The following is a 19,341-nucleotide window of genomic DNA, read 5'->3' on the forward strand; positions in this document are numbered from 1 at the left end:
TTATTTTTTATGAAAAAAATTTGTGATTTTTGATTGAACACAATTTGATTTTAAATAGAGTTCATCAATTTTCTTATCTACAATGTGCAAAGAATGCAAGATTTTTTGATCTACATTTTCTGTAGAAAAAAACATATTAAGGACATTTATGGCTGATTTTACTTCAGCTATAGATGGTGCTGAAAGTTCATTTTCTTCTTCAACATTTTCTTCTAATAGGTCTTCTCTACCTTCGTTCGTTTGTTTTATTTCACTGACAATGTCATCATCGGTAGGAGTACCAGAAGTGCATACTTCATCATCACAACATTCATATTGCTCAATAACGTCCATAGGGAAAACGTCAATTCCATGTCTTTTTAGCCATAGAGAGATAGGTAAATTTTCTTCCTCATCATCCTCCTCCACAGTGGAATCTTTTCCTTCTAAATCTTTTGAAAGACCTGCATGTCGGAAACAGTTACGGATCGTAGCTGATGTTACTTGTCTCCATGATTTTTCTAGCAAAACTATTGCTTCTAGAAGAGAGATGTTACATTCTGAGTCCATGTTTTTATCNTGATCATATGTAACTAACTGTAGAGGGTTCGTTTTAGAATATATCAAATTTTCATGCAATTTGAATGATTTTTCGCATTTTTTTGAACATCTGAATTTAGACCTTTTTTTTGTAGATTTCAAAATTTTCGCAAACTTTTGACCGGTAGTGTATTCAGTTTTAAATATGTAAATAGGTTTCAATTGGCATTTTACTATTACTCGTAGTGCGAATTAGTGTTTGGAGTGCATTGTTAAGCGAGGCAGCTGATAATATTACAGGAACTGTATCATTGTTGCTAACTTCACTAGAAATGATGTTCGAAATTATTAAAAGTTAGATTCGATTACCACGCGTTGGAGAGTATTTTTATTAGGTTTGACTTTACATCACCATGAGGCGATGTTAATCTAGTTGTGCTCGGATGAAGTTCAGTGTAAGTAATATAATAATATGCCTCCGCACACATGATTTATGAATGCATGCTCTTCTATCATGATTGGCTTAAAAATTAATGATAAAGGCATTTAATTCAGCCTAATTAGTTGAAGAATAATTCAGGCTATTACAGCAATACATTATACGATGTCATTAATGTAGGGAAAAAACTGTAAGTATTAATATCACAGCTTCAAAATGTATTTTTTAGATACATTTTTGAGATTTTGTGAATTAACTACTCATAAATAAATAACATTTTAATACATAATTAAAAAGTAGCAAAAATGCGGAATGAAAAGTTGAAACACTCACTATGAATGCATGCTTTTCTATCATGATTGGCATAAAAATTAATAGTAATGACATTTAATTTAGCCTAATTAGTTGAAGACAAATTCAGACTACTACAGCAATACATTATACGATGTTATTAGCATTGGGAAAAAACTGTAAGCATTAATATTATAGCTACAAAATGTATTTTTTAGATTAATTTTTGAGATTTTGTGAATTAACCTGCTCATAAATAAATAATATTTTAAAACACAGTAAAAAAAGTAGCAAAAATGGGGAATGGAGAGTTGAAACATTTACTGAAAAGAATTTTACTCAGCTTTTGTGTTGTATCAATACGTATTGTAAAATTTATATCTAATATTCCTTTTAGAGATAAGCTACTTAAAGGCATTTTAAGAACCAAATTTCTTGTTTAGGGGAAGTAGCTGGGGGAGGTTTCTGTGCTTTGTATTTTTTTCTTAATAAAGAATTGTAGAAATGCAATACTTTATAACAAAAGAATATATAGCAAACAATAATTCATGAAAAGTAAACCTATGTCTAGACAGTCAGATATATTTCATATTAAACGATATTTGAAGAATTTGGAATTAGTGTTCTAACTTTCGGAAGAAAATATTGTTTGATTTTCGTTACTTTTTCCTTTTTTCAGGTCTCAGAGACATCGGAAAAGGCTTATTTCGAAAAGGCCTAAAATATCGTCTGACTTAATCAGGCATAGTATTATACGTTAATGTATTTATTATACGTTGCACAAAAAATACTTTGACGTTACAAAATGATGTAATGCTATATCACCATCATTAAAGTTAACATTTAGAAATAAATTGAAGAAATACACTCAAAACATTATCCCACGTTTTTTCCTTGTACAAAATAAACTTTTTGCTTGTGTATTATTTTTGCTATTTGTGCCTTTATTTTCTAACATAACAGTTCTTTATTCTTTTAAAAATAGAATAAAAAGGAGAATTTTGATCCCTCGACCTAAGCACTTAAAGTTACCACGAGAGAAAAAGAATAATTTTGCTGTAATCAATTTTAATGCACTATGCTATTCTATTTCATTCATTGGATTCGGGTAATTTTAGTAATACCGAATAAAGTAATAAAACTTCACATGAATGTAAACATCTTTTCATGCGAGAACATGCATAATTTATTATTTACAACAGAAATTTGTCTTAAACGTTTCCTTTTTCAAAGTAATTAAGCTTTAGAAGCAATCAAGCTCCACAAATTTAGAAAATTTATTTGTTAGTTTGTTCGAAATTGCAGACCCAATGTTAATCTAATTGCATTGAACTACGTTTCATAAATGATTTCAGCTTGTAAGATAAATAAAGTCAAAGCATAAGTTTTACCAAAAGATACATTTTTTCCACTTTTAAAATCATTCAAAAATTAAAATTTCCGTAAATTTGAAGAGAAAAAATTTAAACAATTTTGTATAAATTATACATATTAAAAAATTGGAATTCTAAAATAATTTTTAATCTAGCAAAGTAAATAATCGATAAATCTGTATTAATGAACAGTCCGAAATCATGCACAAAAATGAAAGATTTTAACAACGCAATTCATTAAGCTAAAATAATTCCAATTTCTTTTTTATTTGTTGCCGTTCTTGGTGGTCTTATGTGCTATCAGATTAAGCCAAATGAGTGTTTAGAAATTCATTAGATTAATTATATTCAGTATCATTTGGCAAAATGTTATTGCTTGAGATATACCGGAAATAAAAAAATTATCGAAAATTCTCCTGTAATTATTCTTTTTGGAGGGCTGTAAAACCTTATTTCCATAGTACCAATAATAGGTGTTTTGGTACCAATATTGGTATATTTAGTACCGATTGAAAGCACCATTTAGCATAATAGCAGTAGCACCTATTACCAAAATTAAATAAGCACTATTGGGGTCAATAAACAATTTTTATGGTTCTTCTTTATTTTTTTAAAAGCATTTCTTTAATTCAGTATGTACCTAGTGCCAACATTAATTAAGCATCATAGGCGTTGCCCTGTTACGGTTGGGTATAAAAATGAAAAAGTGACTTATATAAAAATAACAACTGAACTTTGAAGAAATATGGCCGAATTATAAAAAAGACAATTAATACAATTACGCATAGTGTCCGAATAACCCATATAACCATCTAAAAGAGAAACAGGAAAAAAACAAGTATTTACCTGGAGTTATCTTCTAGAAAATCTAGATGAATAAATCACTCAAAAAAAGATAGTCACTTTAGAAAATCAATATTTCTTTTTATTAGGTGGATCCATGTTGAGAGACAGGAAAATAGTGTCCAATAGTGGAGTAGTGGGTGAAGGGCAGGAAAGTCAGTGAAAAGGAAATTTTTAGATGAGATTCAGACGACTGTTGGTTGGCGATGGATCATTTTATCCCAGCATTTAGTGGGAACTGAGTAGTTACTGGAAACCAAGTTCTTTCAGCAATAACATCGGTTGGAGCATTTCCCAGAATTTCGGATTCTTCTCGGCTTTCCATACCAAGATAAACATTTTCAAAAAGTCGACGATAACGTTCATGTTTATTTTTGAAGATTTTTTTTTGGTGATCTAAGGTCAAAATTTTAATTTAGTGCAATTTTTTCTTTCACATTAAAAAGGAGCTGCATGATTAAGCATAAACCACTTCGTGACCACACCATGGCATGGCAGCACATGAGCTGGTCATAGGGAACATAAAAAAGAGATGGCGCAAGGAAGCCATTCTTCCAAGAAAAAGTTCTCCACCTCAGGGAGGTGAGAGCAAAAGAAAATATCAAAACTCCGTTAAGCGGAGTGCTGCAGATTGTTTGACCAACATGGCGGTAGACGTGACGCCATACCAAAAGATGTTCTCTTCCTCTATAAAAAGAGGAGGGGGGAAAAAAACGTCCTGCCAGGGAGCAGCGTGACGTTGGGGTGATGAAAAGATTCGAATGCACCGGTCATCTTTCGCGCGCTCTTTTTATAAGAGACAAAAACTTAAAAGTTGAAGTTGTAGTACATGTTGTGCAAGTTAAAGTTAAATTATCTAAAAATTACGAGTTGAGACGAAAAATTGATTATACGTTAAAAGTTACGGTTGAGAAACACAACATACACGCGGAGATGAAAGATGCCGACAACCAGTGCGAATTCTCAGAAACGAAAAGGGTGGAATGTTCTAGAAAAAAAAGGGGTTTTGCAAGGAGCTGGTAAGGAATTTTAGGGGGAGAATGTCCAAATTGCACCAAGATTAAGGGGCGAGAGGAATTATATCAGGAAATAAGGTTTTGTAACAGGAATTAACGAAATTGTGCCGAAATTAACTTAAACTTGTGACTTAATGTCACAGGCGTCAATAAAAATTTAACATTTTCTATAGTTCTCATATACGAATAAGTACATTTTCTCTATTAATTTAGCTTTTTAATGCAATTTTTTTAGCATTTACCATCTCTCATGATAGATGGCACTACTAGATAAGTTAATTCCACAGTTCACTCGACAAAACACAACTCTTCTACAACCTAATTCTAATGTTCATTACCTAAAGAAAAACCTAGAATAACCCAGCTTCAAAATCCAGTTAAATTTCTTTTTAAGATTTTGAGACCGTGCTAGTTGTAAATGATAACAAAACTGCATGTTTAATATTCACGATTTCTTAACCATGTCAGTTTTTAACAGTTTCAAATCCGTAAAGGTAAAATAAATGTTCTTAACCGTAAGCTTTAGGGTTAATCGGAAGGGCAGGTGGCAATCGGTTATTTTACAGTATTTTTAGAATGAAACTTCCAACAGAGATTGGCCATAACGATGCCTGGTAATTTGTACATTTAGTTATTTACTTTTTCCAATAAATGTTTGTTAATTTTCCTCGTCCCTTTTTGAAAATACATTTATTTAAAAACTGCTGTTCAAACTTTTAATGCTAAAATTTCATTGTTTACTAATTTTATTTTTTACTTACTATTCTCGTGCATGTAATGCAGAGAGTATCATTTCAAAATGAAGAATGTGACAATTACCTAATCGGTTCCCCACAGTCGCCGCAGATGGGAATCCTTCCAGGGATTTGTTCATTCATCAGCTGCCCACGACCTTTCTTGGGAGCTGGCTTAGATCCAGCTCCAGTTGGAACTCCGGGCTGAAGAGGAGCTGCTGTTGGCTTCAAATCCACAATCGGTGGCAATGCTGGAGAAAAGTTTTGAGCCTGCGGTCCAGAGGTTAAAGGTGCTGATACTTTCGGGGGCTCTGGTTGTTGCATTTGAACGTGATCAGCCTGTGGCTCCACTATAAATGAATTACGCGTTTCAACTTATGCATTTTAACAAATGAAGACTTGTAGAAATTTCTCCACTAAACTAAAACAGATCTTTAATGTCTGTTATTTTTTTCTTAATTTGGTCGAATATTTTATAGTTTTCTATGACTAAAGAGTATTAAACGTCATTTTTACTGTGTGATAGGAAATTTTAATTATTTAATTATGACACGAATAATTAAATAAAAAAAATTTGGCCTTAAAAAGGCTAAAAAAAAGAAGACATTATTTTGTCTTAGTGAATTTCATTCAGAAGCTTTCATTTATCATATAAATAGCTTCCTGAAATTGAGTTTTATCAGTTTTTCTCCTTGCTCTTCATCTTTTTATTGAAAGAATCTCATAAATATTCTTAATACATGTGATTAGAATTCTGTACAATAAATAATATAAAAAAATTTTACACTGTACATATTAGCACTATACACATTATACATCACTCTCTCTCTCTCTCTCTCATCATTGCTAAGTTCAAAAAGTTCTAAAATGGGTCTAAAAGTTTCAAAAACAGATTTATTTGTCTGAAAATTTTAAGAAATTTTGTTTCGTTCGGAACCGTCTTTCCGTATTCAAATCAGTTTGATTCAAATGATTTTATTTCCTCATTTGCCCATATTGACCACAAAATTAGTTAGTTAGATTAAGAAGATATTTTTTTTAATATAATGATAATAAGACTCTTGATGTACCTGGTTTTTTCTTCCTTTTTTATATTTAAAAAAAGATGATATTACGAAATTCCCTGTATTATATAACCCCATTTTTAATTTTACTCGTACATTTACTAATATATAAAAACATACATACTAAGTCTTCTTAACTATTTTTACTAGTTTTTCTTATTATTACATCGTCGTTTTGTTTGTAAATTGTATGTAAAACAAGAAAAAATAAAATCTAACCGGCTTTCACTGGAGCTGGAATTTCATCCACTGTCACGGGCTGGGCAGCAAATGTTGTTGGCAATGGAGGTACACAGAAAGAAGATCCGGTTGAAGCTGGAGCTTCTGAAGAAGCTGGAGGTTGGACAGGTCTGTAAGCTGGAAGACTTGTGGTATCAGGTGTTGACTGCGTCACTAAAGGTGAGTAATTTTGTGCAGGTGTTGGTGAGGGGTCGGATACAACACTTCCATCTAATTCGAACTGGGGTTTCGGTGGCCATACAAATTTAGTTTCTAAGCAATTAATTATTGTTAGTAAACAATAAAGTGGGTAGAACAAAGGGATTTAGGAAACAAAGAAAATGCATAAAATAGTGTCTAAAGTCACACTCATCCTGTCTTCTCAAAAATGCATCGAAATTTCGAAAACTTAAAAAAGCATGCATTCGATCATATCTATGAGACATTATTTGGCTAAGAGAACTGAAGCCTGAGATCAACAGAGGGACGCGAAGTCTTTTTTCAAATACGAATGTGGAGCTCTCGTTTTATATTTAGGGTGTTTTTTGAAGCTATTACACCAAACAAAATATAAAAACTACAGTATGAATACCTTAACCTTGAATCAAAGTTTTGATTTTAAACTATGTACTACTTTTGTCCAAAGGATTATGGACTTTTAAATTAACAAACAAATTAATTATTAAGAATATAATTAAACTTTTTATTTTTAAAAAAATGGACAATTTGGAGACGTAGTTTCACCTCTATCAAAATATTTTTTCCACCTAAATTCAATGAATTATTTTCAACTTATTCGACATATTTTTACATACCCAAACAATGGAGTTTAGAAACTTTAGCAATAAATAAAAAAATAAATTACGAAAGCCTTACAAATCAGTGATCTCGAGACAAAGATATAAATTTTTCTACAACAATGGGTAAGTAGTTATTATTTAAAGCAGAAAATTTTGAAAAAATCCTTAAATGAACACTGCAAAAACTACAAACACTTACGAACAAATTTGAATTTCGGAAACATCTCGCATTAAACTCAAATACTCTCCCCCTTTCAGGACATCAAATTAAACTCTGTATGTGCATTTATGTGGGCTGAAGACCTATCACATGCCATTTTTTAACAACAAGTTTATTAGTTACTAATATTCGAACTAACTATCAAATGTTGATTTCTTTAACCTCATCGGGACGACATTTTTCTACTCATTTTCGATAACATCATTTTTATAATCCAATAATTTTGACTCAACTAAGCAAAACGAAACGTAAAGTTGAATACCCAAAACAGCTTTAATAATATCGAGAGATACGCATAAGATGCCAAAAAATATCCTAAATTAGAACTAGTCATAATATAATAAACACACATTTTTGCTTAACTTTTTTTTCGTCTTATAAGTTTTTCAAATTGCATCGCAAAACATACTACACAATTTAAAACGCCAAAATTTAAAAGTATCATAATCCTAAAAAAATTTCTCGATTCTAAGGTTTCGAACCATCTTTTGCTTCTCACAAATTTTATCAAACACACAGATTTTCAAAAACTCGAATAGTTTTTTAGATAGAGAGTGAGTGTTGTGATTTAGGGACGGGGGTAGTTTCTGATATTAATGTTTGGAGTGAGGAAAGTTAGAGGCTAAGGTTACAGCACTACAAGCAATTATTATTAATATTTTACACCAGTACCTTATGTACAATTAATTCTTATTTTTGTCTCAATCTACAGCATGTGCTGATGGATTTTTAGTCAGAAAAACTATGCAGTTTGAGACAATGAAGAATTCATTGTAAATGCACTAATTATGATAAAGCGGCAGCAAAGATAGTAAAAGAAAACAAAATAAAAAGGAAATATTTAGTCTAATTCCATTTACAACATTATTATATATTCATATAAAAACTTTTATAAGTGTAGTTAACTTTTTAACTAATAAATCAAACTGAAAGAAAATAAATCTGAATTTCAAAATAAAAACTTGTTTGCTTAAGTTTTTTTTAAAGAATTGTCCTGTTTAAAGTTTTTAAAGTTTAAATTGTAAATAAACAATAAATTTTAAAAAAAAACACTTTTAACCCTTTGAAACAGAATTTTCGTGAAACATATTTTTCATTTTTGCATTTTAAATTAGGTTAAAATAAGTGAAAAATATAATATTTAGCATTTTAACGATTTATGGTTATGGAATACATTTCGAAAAACTGTTGTCTTTTCCTACGTTAAAGGTGAACTCTTCCAAACAAGGCTCACTTCCAAGCAATATTTTTTTTCTTCAAATTTGCACTTATTTGCAGTTATTTTTATTTTAGAGAAACAGTTATTCATCTTTGAAATTTCTTTCATTTACAATATCAATTATTGATGGGTTTTTTTAATGTGAAAGAAAAAAAATTCAAATTACTTCTTTTAAATTTGATATTTTAGTATAATTCCGATAATTTAAGAGTTTTTTTGTAGCTATGGACACCGGGGTCCCATCTGCGTCAAAGGGTTAAGCACGAAGTACAAAATTAGCTGTAATCTATAAAACACAAAGTGTTCCGAAAAAACTACATATAATATGTATTTTTAGAGAATCCTTTTCGAAACTGAAAACAAAGAAGCATAGATACTTTGTTAACAGATTGATATTTTTACCAAGAAAAAAACATCTTAAAAATCTGCCAAATAACGGTACATTAGGGCAGAAGTAATTAATCAACATGACAGGTTTGATTGAGTGAGTAAGATAGGAGTTGAAAGAGGTTTATTAGTAACATAGTGTCAGCTTTCACAGTTTCATAAAGTTTCAACTTCCAAATAAACATGTTATGATGTCTATTACATCCATTTCTCTGTACTGTTATTAATCAGATTTTAAAAGCGTTTTTGTTCTCTTCGTTAAAATATAAATTTTGCGATCCTCAACATGCGAACCTTCTTGATTTAGTATTTGTTAAGGATTCTTAACAAATATTAAAGTCAATCTTTATGAAATACCATGTATATGCAGAATTCGCTAAATAAATATTCCAAATTATCTTATTTTTATTACAAGGTGTTCCGTAATCACCTTACCTAATGTATATTTTTGGAATCACTGTCTTGATTGAATTTAAAAAACATATACCAATTTATTTTATTACAATATTGAAACAGAACACTATAATGAATAAAACGCAGTGAATGCCAATCAATGTGGAGTTGGAACTAAAACGAGATCCAAACGAGAGTTATTACAGTATGTAATTGAGACACATTTCTGCTTCTTTTAAAACTCTCAGGTTTTGATTCATTTTAACTTTAAAACTGCTGGAAATGTTGCATCATACTTAAAATCATATCGTTGTTTTTTTCCTCACATTAATCCATTAATTTGAGATTGCTAGCGTGACAAGGAATAATTTAAATTATGAATTAAAATAAAACACTTTGGAGTCCAAAAATACACATTAAGGAGTTTATAGTTACACATACATTTATAGTATTCTTATACACCAACAAAAAAATTTCTAGCAAAGGCACCGTACTGTTTGGTAAAGACATTTCGAGTGAAAAAAATTAAAATTTAAGAAATTATAAATAATAATTTAATAATTAAAATTATAATGAATAATTTTTTGATTATAAAGTTTTTAAAAAAACGGTATTTTTTTTCGTATCGGCAATTTTTAACGGTATTTTTTTTAATCGGCATTTATTTGGTAATTTATTTCGTATGGCAAATATTTACTGGAAATTCTGGTTTTAAAAATTTTCTCCTTATTACCGCAAATTTTGTAAAAAATATAAACTAAAATGTAAATATATGAATGTAAATATATAATTCTCTAATAAATTATTTTTGTTCTAAGATATTTTTGTTCTTCTTTTCGTGTTCTAAGATATCATGATGGAATAACCAAATTTTACCACATTTGTCAAGTTTTATCTTAAATTATAGAATTGTTAATCTTGCCAAAATCATTGTCAAATCGCTTCTGTAAAAACTAACGAGCCTTTTGGTGTTCCCGTAGAGGCAATAACATAATAAATTTCATCATATTCTGGTGGTTTTGACCATGCTTTTTTTCTGAGTGTACTAAAATAAGTATATTAAAATATTTACTTGATAAACCTCCTCCAATTTGTCTGTAGTCTACGTTGTAACTTGATTGAGATGATTGAGTCATCACTTTTTGGGAGATTTGAGTTGTTTTTTGAATAGTTTGGGACATTTCAGACGTTTGAGACATTTCCATTATTTTAGAATCAGACATAGATGAAAAGATTGAAGATAGAGACTGTAACGGATACGGAAAAAAAAATTTATTACTTCATTCAATCACAGCAATAGTAAAACAAACATCTTATAGCATACACAAAAGTTTCATGGTGTACGAGAAGAAGAAAATCAAATATAATGTTTATATAAGGTATAATAGAAAAACATGGAATTTTGTTGCAACATTCACTTAAATTTCTGGTGTGGCTAATTAGTTAATTTTCGCGTTTTCCTGATTCCAAGGTATCAGATCTGTGATGGATGGTGCTTTTTCCCCTTAAGTAAGTATGTAACTAAATTCAGTGGGGCAACAGTCCATAGAGGGCCAAGGCCTACTGTGTCCATCCCAGTTCTCCTGACCTTGGGCTTTGGTGTGCAGGAGCAGATGTTCCGGTAAGGTAGTCAGACGAACCATTTATAGACCCACTGAAGGGATGAAAGGCTGAGTCAACATGGCCGGCCTGAGGAACATATATATATACACAGGGTGATTCTAAAAAGATGGGCAAAATTTTAGGAAGTGATAGTACACACCCAAGCAAACAATTTTTATCAAAGAATGCATGGTCGAAAACAAAACGCAATGGTGCTGGCGAATTTGGAAAGTTGTTTGATGCAAACGATGCATTTAGTTCCAGCAGAACACAGCACCAGCTCATTACGTACGAGAAGTGCGAAACTACCTGGACGTAATCTTTCCAAACCAATGGATTGGGCGAGGTAATCCTATAGCTTGGCTACCGTTCTCGCCAGATTTTTTATGCCTGGATTTCTTTTTGTGGGGACAGTTGAAGGCTCTTATGTATTAGACTCCCATTGAATCCGCAGAAGAACTTGTCGCAGAGCTTTCGGCCGCTGCAGGGAAAGTTCGTGATATGCCTGGTGTATTTCAGAATGTTAGTCTATCTTTTCTTCGCCATTGTACTGAGCGCATAGCCGCTGCCGGCCACCGTTTTGAACACTTATTGTAATCACATGCCATTAAATTTGCTTTTATAACTTAACTTCATCGTTCTTTGTGTGTTTTTGCCTCATATAAGAACACGCCCTCTAGCGGTTTTGCGGGGTTTTTTTCGATCATGCATTCTTTGATAAAAATTGTTTGCTTGGGCGTGTACTACCACTTCCTAAAATTTTGCCCATCTCTTTAGAATCACCCTGTATATGCATGCAACAGCTCAAAAAGGCAAGCTCCATCACTAATAATTGGAATGGCAGTAACCTTCACCATAACACCGCTTGTGTTTAAAATTTCTACAACATTTTAGAAAGTATCAGTAAAAGTCTAAATAATTACTTCGTAACTAAATTTTTATTTAAAAAATTCTTAAAAAGTACAGAAACAATATTTACACTAATTTTAGAATGGTTTTCGATAAATAAAATAAACAGAGTTCTACAAAATAATTCCTGGGGCCTGAACATTAAGCCTTTTATGGCTCAGAAACCGTTGGGGATATTGGATTAGAGTAACATCTGAACAACTTGGATGTGATCGGTAAAAAAGATAGCTTATCAGACACCCTACTTTTACTGTGAGAAATCGAACCTCCACCGAAGCCGTTGTAGTAGTAGAATCTACTCACAGCACCGAACAGGAGATTCTTTCTTACTAGGTTTGAGATAAACAATACATTGAAACATGAGATTAAAAAAAAGTCTCTTTAGAGATCTGCTTAGGCTAAAACCCATATTTCTATTAACGAGTAACTCAATTATAGAAGTTTGTTTAACAGAGATTTTTTTACACAATTTAAAGAAGAGTTTTAAATTGAATACCTGCTCTGGTGGCATATAAGGTTTTGATTCGAATGGTAGGGGTCCAGATGAATACGCTAGTGGAGCCGATGGAGCCGCTCCGGGTGTCGGACTTGAAGGCGCTGGTACACGATGGTACTCACCAGATATCCTCTGAAAATTTAAAAAAAAAATGGAAATAATAGCAAACTTAAATGTGAAGAATCTATAAGTTGATTCAATACTTTATTAAAAGTACTTGTGATTTTTTTTCATCAACTGAATTCGCTTGTGTTTTCAATCTAACATTGATTACAGTTTCGAACCATTATATATGCAATAGTTTGTATACAGGAAGAGCTCCCCTCACCATAAAGTCTACGGTCATCTGTTGCTATGTAAACGCGAAATAGCGCATTTCCAGTCGAGGAGTTTTTTTCTCCCCCGATTTCTTATCTCTCACTGACCCGAGCCAAAACCTGTCTTAAACAGTGACCCATACTTGAAATAGTTACATCTGGTAGCCATAATCACAGCCACTGCTACTGACGAATGGCTAGGAGAGTTCTTTCAATAGACAGACTATATTACACCAGTTAACGTAGGGCTAGAAAAATTGGTTCATACATCCGATTAAAAATAGTAATGTCTAAATTAGTTTATCTTATTAAGAAATAATTCTCGTCCTTCTTCTTTATTTCCATTAAAAAAATCATATTTCTTATTCATGGTATGCTATAACGGAAATATTTTTTGCAAACAAATATTCAACAAAAATCTATGAAGTATTTTTATATGTTATGTGTAGTCTTGCTGATTTGGTATCATAAACCTGAGTGACTTTAGAACGATCTTCATATTATATTATAATTTCGCAACTTCTTTTTCATGTGCAAATAAGCATAACATTTTACACATATTTTCAAAATTTCAACAGTTTCTTAATCTTTTTTATTTCTTTTTAATAAGAAGTTATGCAATATATTTTGGCTAAACTTTATGTAAAGATGTAAATCACATTAGAAATCTGATTAGAGAGAAGATCTTGGTTAATATAATCCAATCATAATAGTTTGGAATGGTTATATCTTGAATTTATAAATTGCACTTAAACCAAATTCATTCTTACCAGATAACTCAAGCATCTCAACTAATATACAAAACATTATTTAATGATTATAAATAATTATTAACAACATTATTATCATGGTATCCCGTAATTTTTACAGTAAAAATTATCGGAAAACCGCTGGAATCTAATTAAATAAATCTTACTACAAAAAGTATGGTATAATATTTTACGGTAAAATCCATTTTTACCATACACCCAAAGTGCCGATATTTTATACCTCAGCTTGATCCGAAAGATTTCCCAGTGTAGGCAATGTTTTTTTCATATAGATGGCGCTTCATTACTTTAGCATCTACCAGTTTTCTTACATGAGTGAAAAAGGAATAAATCGTCTCACATCGTTTGTGCTACAGTTCCCTTGTGATTCGATTTTAACCATTTCGCGACGAGTTTTTTTTTCTTTTTTACAATAGAACAGTTTTGGTAGCATAAACTATGAGTCGGGCTGGGCACACTAGAATGCTAAAACTAAGATGTTATCTTTTTAGGAAGATTTTAAACACTGATTTAGGACCGGGACATATATGTCCCATCAATCCTGACAGCTATGACATACCCAATTGTCTTTAATGAGTAATTTTGTAAAGAAAACCAATGATCACGTAGAACTGTTGGGATCATATGTTCCCACTATCCAAGACGAGAAGGACACATATATCCCTATAATAAAAACAGAAGTAAAACATTGCCACTTATCAGTTTATTAGAGGCAATCAGCTTCGTGAATAATTTCTCTGGCCTTAGATTTATAGATCAATCAAAATTTAATCGAAAATAGGCGGTATTTTCCAAAATTAAACTATTTACGTTCGTACAGTATGGAATGAGCAGCAGCAACACTTCAAAAACGCAGGAATTTCATTATGTATGGTAGTGCCATCTATGAAAATACCTTGAAAAATACCTTCAAAAATATTGGCAGGCCTAGTGGGAAAGTCTCCCATTAGACAGAGAAGCGTTTCTGTCCCAAAAGATTTTTTTGAAATTTGCTTGGGACGTATGCGTCCCGTTAGGCGCAAAAGGGTTAAAACTGTTATAACTGTGTAATTACACAGTTTTTAACTTTATAGAAGAGTTATTTATATCTTTTATAAATTTTGGAATATTTACTTTAAATGGCTGAGGAGAAATGCTTCTAAATGCTAATCCTCCAGAGGAGCTTGGGGATTGAGGCAAATTTGTTAAATGCTGTCCAAATGGAGTTGGGACTGACAGAGGAATGGATGAAACTGGAAGCGATGGAGCCACTGATGGTAAAGGAGCAAGTGGAGCTGATTGCGGCAATTCAACCGGCTTCGGGGGAGCTACTGGAGTTGGCACTGATTGCGGCGCTGGTGCTGATGGCGCAAACCTATCAAAATCAAGCAACAACAAAAAAGTTAGATTTTAAATAAATTTTAATTATTTTAATACTGAAAATTATTAAATATCGGGTAAACTTACGCAGCTGGAGCTGGCCCTGGTGTTGAAGCCTGGCCTGCTATTACTCGGGCAGCAAGTATTGCATGAGTATCGCAGTATAATTTGTTCTGGATATTATGAAATCCTACAAAGTATAATTTACATATACGTACATTAAATGCAAAAACTAAGTTTCCAATTCTAAAACAATCAAAATTAGTTTTTTATTCGGTTTTTCTGAACCTTAATTTATAGAAAATTATCGTCTTTATTCGAATAAAAACTTTCTTTATATATTTCCTTATGCATATTTATGAATATTGCTTGCAAATTATTGCCATACAAATGCACAATTAAAATTATTAAAATTGTAACTTAGTGACTAAATGTTTCACTTTGTTTCAAAAATACCTAATGATTGCAGGGTATTTTTGTACAACAGGAAATACTTTATTTTACAAGGTTATTCATAATTCCCTCCGGAGTTTCGAAGCGTTATAGTAAAAAAACGCAGACGAATATGGCAGAAAAGAACATATGAAATTATTCCGAAAATATTCAAGTTTTAATTTAAGCAGTTGCCGGTAGATGGCAGTAACATGTACCTCTGAAGCCAATTGTAGTTAAAAAAAATGGCGTTTACAGGTGGAGGGAATTATGAATAACCCTGTATAATTTCGTAAAAACTCCATTGAGTGAGTTTTGCGAACCGGAACCAGTGTAGCGTGCTTCAAATCGCTTCCACTTAAAGTGGTAAACATTTGAAGACCTCTAGGACCTCGATGTACTTTTAGTAAATAATTTAATTGCAAGAATTAGATTCGAAATTCAATTCGAAATTTTGAAACTATTTGAAACGATTTTTGCTAAAATCATATTATGGTGCTGAGTTAAGTCATATTATCGTAGTATTTAAAACTTAATTACAGGATACTATAGTGCAACTTGCATAGAAAAATTGTTTAATTTAGCACCTTATTAAGATTACAGTAACTTTGAACTCTATTATGGTTCAGTGTTTCAGAGATTTTTCTCAGAGTTTTATGTAAGGCATCGGTTATCAAGAAGTGTTTCTTAGTACTGAATCCCTGAGCTTCATGAAAAATTTACCAAATGCTCTGAGAGTTTGGATTTGTTCGTTATTTTAAATCAGTAGCACTGAGTGAGTGGTTTTGGATTGGACACAAAGGATAAGCATCTTTCAGTTTCTGAGAAGGTCAGTAAGACACTGATCCCTTTTGTCTTAACTTACTAATGCCAAACTAGTTTTTTCTTTAAAGTATGTATACACCAAAAGTTGGGATAACTAGAATAGATGCAACTGCGAAAGAAGTTGTCTAGCATAAAACCTAATTTTAAGGCTTTTATTCACAATGCACAGTGGGCCAGCATCCAAGGTTTCGTGGCCAAAATTAGTATTTCGATAAAATTTGTTTCAAAATTTGGGGTTTTTTATTTAGGGTTTTTATGTGCAGGTAAATTGAATTTATAGTTGAAATTTTGAAAAACATTAAAAATACCAACAGAAAAAAAATGACTGCTGAAATAGGGCGAGCAAAAAAAAATTATATGTATATATATATATAGTTCGTTTAAATAATTAAATATAGCAATGAAAATATAATAATTTTCGTAATTTTATATTAAAAATGAAAAGCAAATTATATTTCCGAAATATTACAAAATAACGCGAAAACATGAAGAAAAAAAACATAATTTTTGTTTTTCGGTATATTTAGTCCACCTTTGCAAAATGGGGCAGGTTTTTTCGAAAGAAGAAACATCAAAGAAGACAACAAAAAAAAGTTTAGCTAATTACCTCGTGGAACTTTTTGGAGATAAGTTTCGAAAGTGATTCAAACATTATAAAATGTCAAATGACAAGATATAAACTATAAGTTTGTCAAGAGTATTAACTAATCCAACAAATTTAAAAATTGTACTATAATTTCAGACTAATTACTCTGATAAAAATGTAACAGAAAGATGAAATTCCTATATATATTTCTGAACAATAAATTTAAAAGTTACATTTAAAAAAAATTTTAATATATTTTTCACTACATTGTACTCTCGTCGGTCCGAAAAGTAAATTGTAATGTTTGGAATGATTATGAATATGTGAATGGGGTGATATTAAAGCTGCCTACACATATAGTTGAAAATTTAATTTTGACTTTTGGCCGAAGATCATGGTCTTCTGGCCCACAGTGCAATGGCAAAATTTGATTTTTCCCATCCAATCTTTTCAAAATAATTAGTAGGTTGGCAGTTGCGAAAAAAACTTTATTTTTAAAGTGGAGGTTTATGGTGAAACAATGATGTATGAAATGAAATATTGAAGCAAAATAAGTATGTACTGATGTATATTTGATGACGCATTGATTTTTTTCTTTTCTTACCAGTATTTTTAAGAGTCGTCCCACATGTACTACATCTAAAACAGTCTTCGTGGAGTATCTTGTCCGTCAGATTTACGAATGGTCCTCTAAACACAAAGTGCTTTATTACGAACTATAAGATTTTATGTTTTAAGGCTAATTTTATAATTTAGTGTTATGAACAGTTACTTACACAATTGTTCTCCCACAATCAGAGCACGGTCCTTGAGAAGGTCCCTCGGGTATGGAAGATGGTGGAGGTGGAGCTTGTCTTAGTGGAGCCGGTGCAACTGGGGCAGGTGCCGGTGCCGGTGCTGGAGGTGCAGTTTTAGGTTTAGAAGGAATACTTGGCGGTATCTTAGGCTTAAATATTGGAGGAGAGGAGCACATTGTTGGAGATTTAGCTAAAGGCAAAACATGTATTTTATTGTTACAAAAAATTGCGATTTCAACTTATTTTTTATCTGTTGAAGTTATCGATGAATGTTATGAGTCAAACATCTTCAAATTTGATGAATTATTATCATGACATGTTCATTAATGATTAATTATATATATCATGTTCAATTAGCATATCATTGACATTGATATTATTGATATCATATCATTGATATCATATCATTGATATGTATCATTGATATGTATCATACGTATTAGCATATCATGTTCAATAATGCATATTTCGTTCTTCAGTTAGAAAAGTTAATACTAAACAGGCCCATCCTATATAACTCAGTATAAAAATCAAACAAATCCAAACCATATTGCAGCCTTAGCATTTTAATGTTGGGTGTCACCATGACAACTAAATAATAGTACATACAGTTTCTGTTGTAAACTAATCATTTTGAATTTATTGTTACGTTCTTTTTTTAAATAAAATAAACAAAAGTTATTCTAACTTTTCAATAACAGCTGTCAATTCTTTTGACAATCTAATTAAAAACTTGCAACTAAAAATAACTAATTTGTTCTTATTTCTAGGCAGGGGAGCTATTAATCTGGATGCTTTGCGCTAAAATTTCGAAAGCCGTTTTTTAAATATATGGATGGAAGTACTTTTTTTTGCAGCAAACCAAGAACCAGAATTTATCGAAAATATTCTTCCTTGGAAAAAAAAATTTCCTCTTAGTAAATATTAAACTAATTACTATAAATATAGCTAGCTTATATCCGGATACGATGTTATTTGTTTTCAATAGGAAAAAAATATAGTATATTCATATTTTGTCCATTTATATTTAGATTTTTTTTCCAAATGCTTTAGAAAATAAAACAAAGAATTAAAAAAATACAATGATAAGCGAAATTTTCCTCAAGCAGTGTATCGTAAACATTTTTAGTTGACGACCCACCAAGAATATTTAGAATAATTTGCAACACTCTTGAATGTAAAAAATAATGATTTATAGGATAAAGAATAAAAAATCAAATAATTAAACTCATGAAGGGGTAGAATTTTTGAAGCACATTTAACAATATATAGGGGTACGCATGTTTACCACACAGGCTGAAAAACACGATTTCAAAGTTTTCCAACTCTTTGCTCAAAATTTTCAAATTTTTAAAAAATAGCATTGTTAAAAAATTTCAGATAAAATTACAGTAAAAAGTACTAGCACTCAGGGTGTCGCTACTTTTTTACCGCAATTTGACTCAACATTTTTTACAGTGTATGCTCCAGCACAAAGATCAATACTAGGGCATTTCATGATGAGGCGTATGATTTGCTATTTTTTGTCGAGATATTAAACTTATGTGTGTCGTGGAATTGATAAATTTATTGATACAGATTATTATTTACGCATTTTAGATGGATTTTTTCCTTTTTACTTATATATAAATTTATTGAAATTTAATTTTTTTTGCTCATAAAATATATACCGTTTTCACTGAAATCTACTGCCTACTATGTTAATACATTTTAAACTTTCAAAGTGAATGA

The 19,341-nt window shown here is 31.2% G+C and overlaps 1 protein-coding gene across 2 annotated transcripts in view; it reads right to left on the reverse strand.

Annotated features, from left to right (window-relative positions):
* Positions 1 to 19,341, reverse strand: part of LOC107438117 (PDZ and LIM domain protein Zasp) — a 50,515-nt gene that overhangs the window by 10,903 nt on the left and 20,271 nt on the right. Inside the window, exons 4-11 of one of the 2 annotated variants that reach the window (XM_043055039.2) lie at positions 17,590 to 17,800; positions 17,418 to 17,503; positions 15,058 to 15,160; positions 14,725 to 14,965; positions 12,525 to 12,656; positions 10,590 to 10,764; positions 6,499 to 6,771; positions 5,301 to 5,565 (exon numbers count right to left, since the gene is read on the reverse strand). In XM_043055039.2, the coding sequence (XP_042910973.1) occupies positions 5,301 to 5,565; positions 6,499 to 6,771; positions 10,590 to 10,764; positions 12,525 to 12,656; positions 14,725 to 14,965; positions 15,058 to 15,160; positions 17,418 to 17,503; positions 17,590 to 17,800 (1,486 nt within the window). The remainder of the gene's footprint in view (positions 1 to 5,300; positions 5,566 to 6,498; positions 6,772 to 10,589; positions 10,765 to 12,524; positions 12,657 to 14,724; positions 14,966 to 15,057; positions 15,161 to 17,417; positions 17,504 to 17,589; positions 17,801 to 19,341) is intronic. The other variant, XM_043055040.2, reaches the window with a different exon arrangement.

Source organism: Parasteatoda tepidariorum, chromosome 3 (genome assembly GCF_043381705.1).
Source record: "Parasteatoda tepidariorum isolate YZ-2023 chromosome 3, CAS_Ptep_4.0, whole genome shotgun sequence".
In the NCBI taxonomy this organism is placed as follows: domain Eukaryota; kingdom Metazoa; phylum Arthropoda; class Arachnida; order Araneae; family Theridiidae; genus Parasteatoda; species Parasteatoda tepidariorum.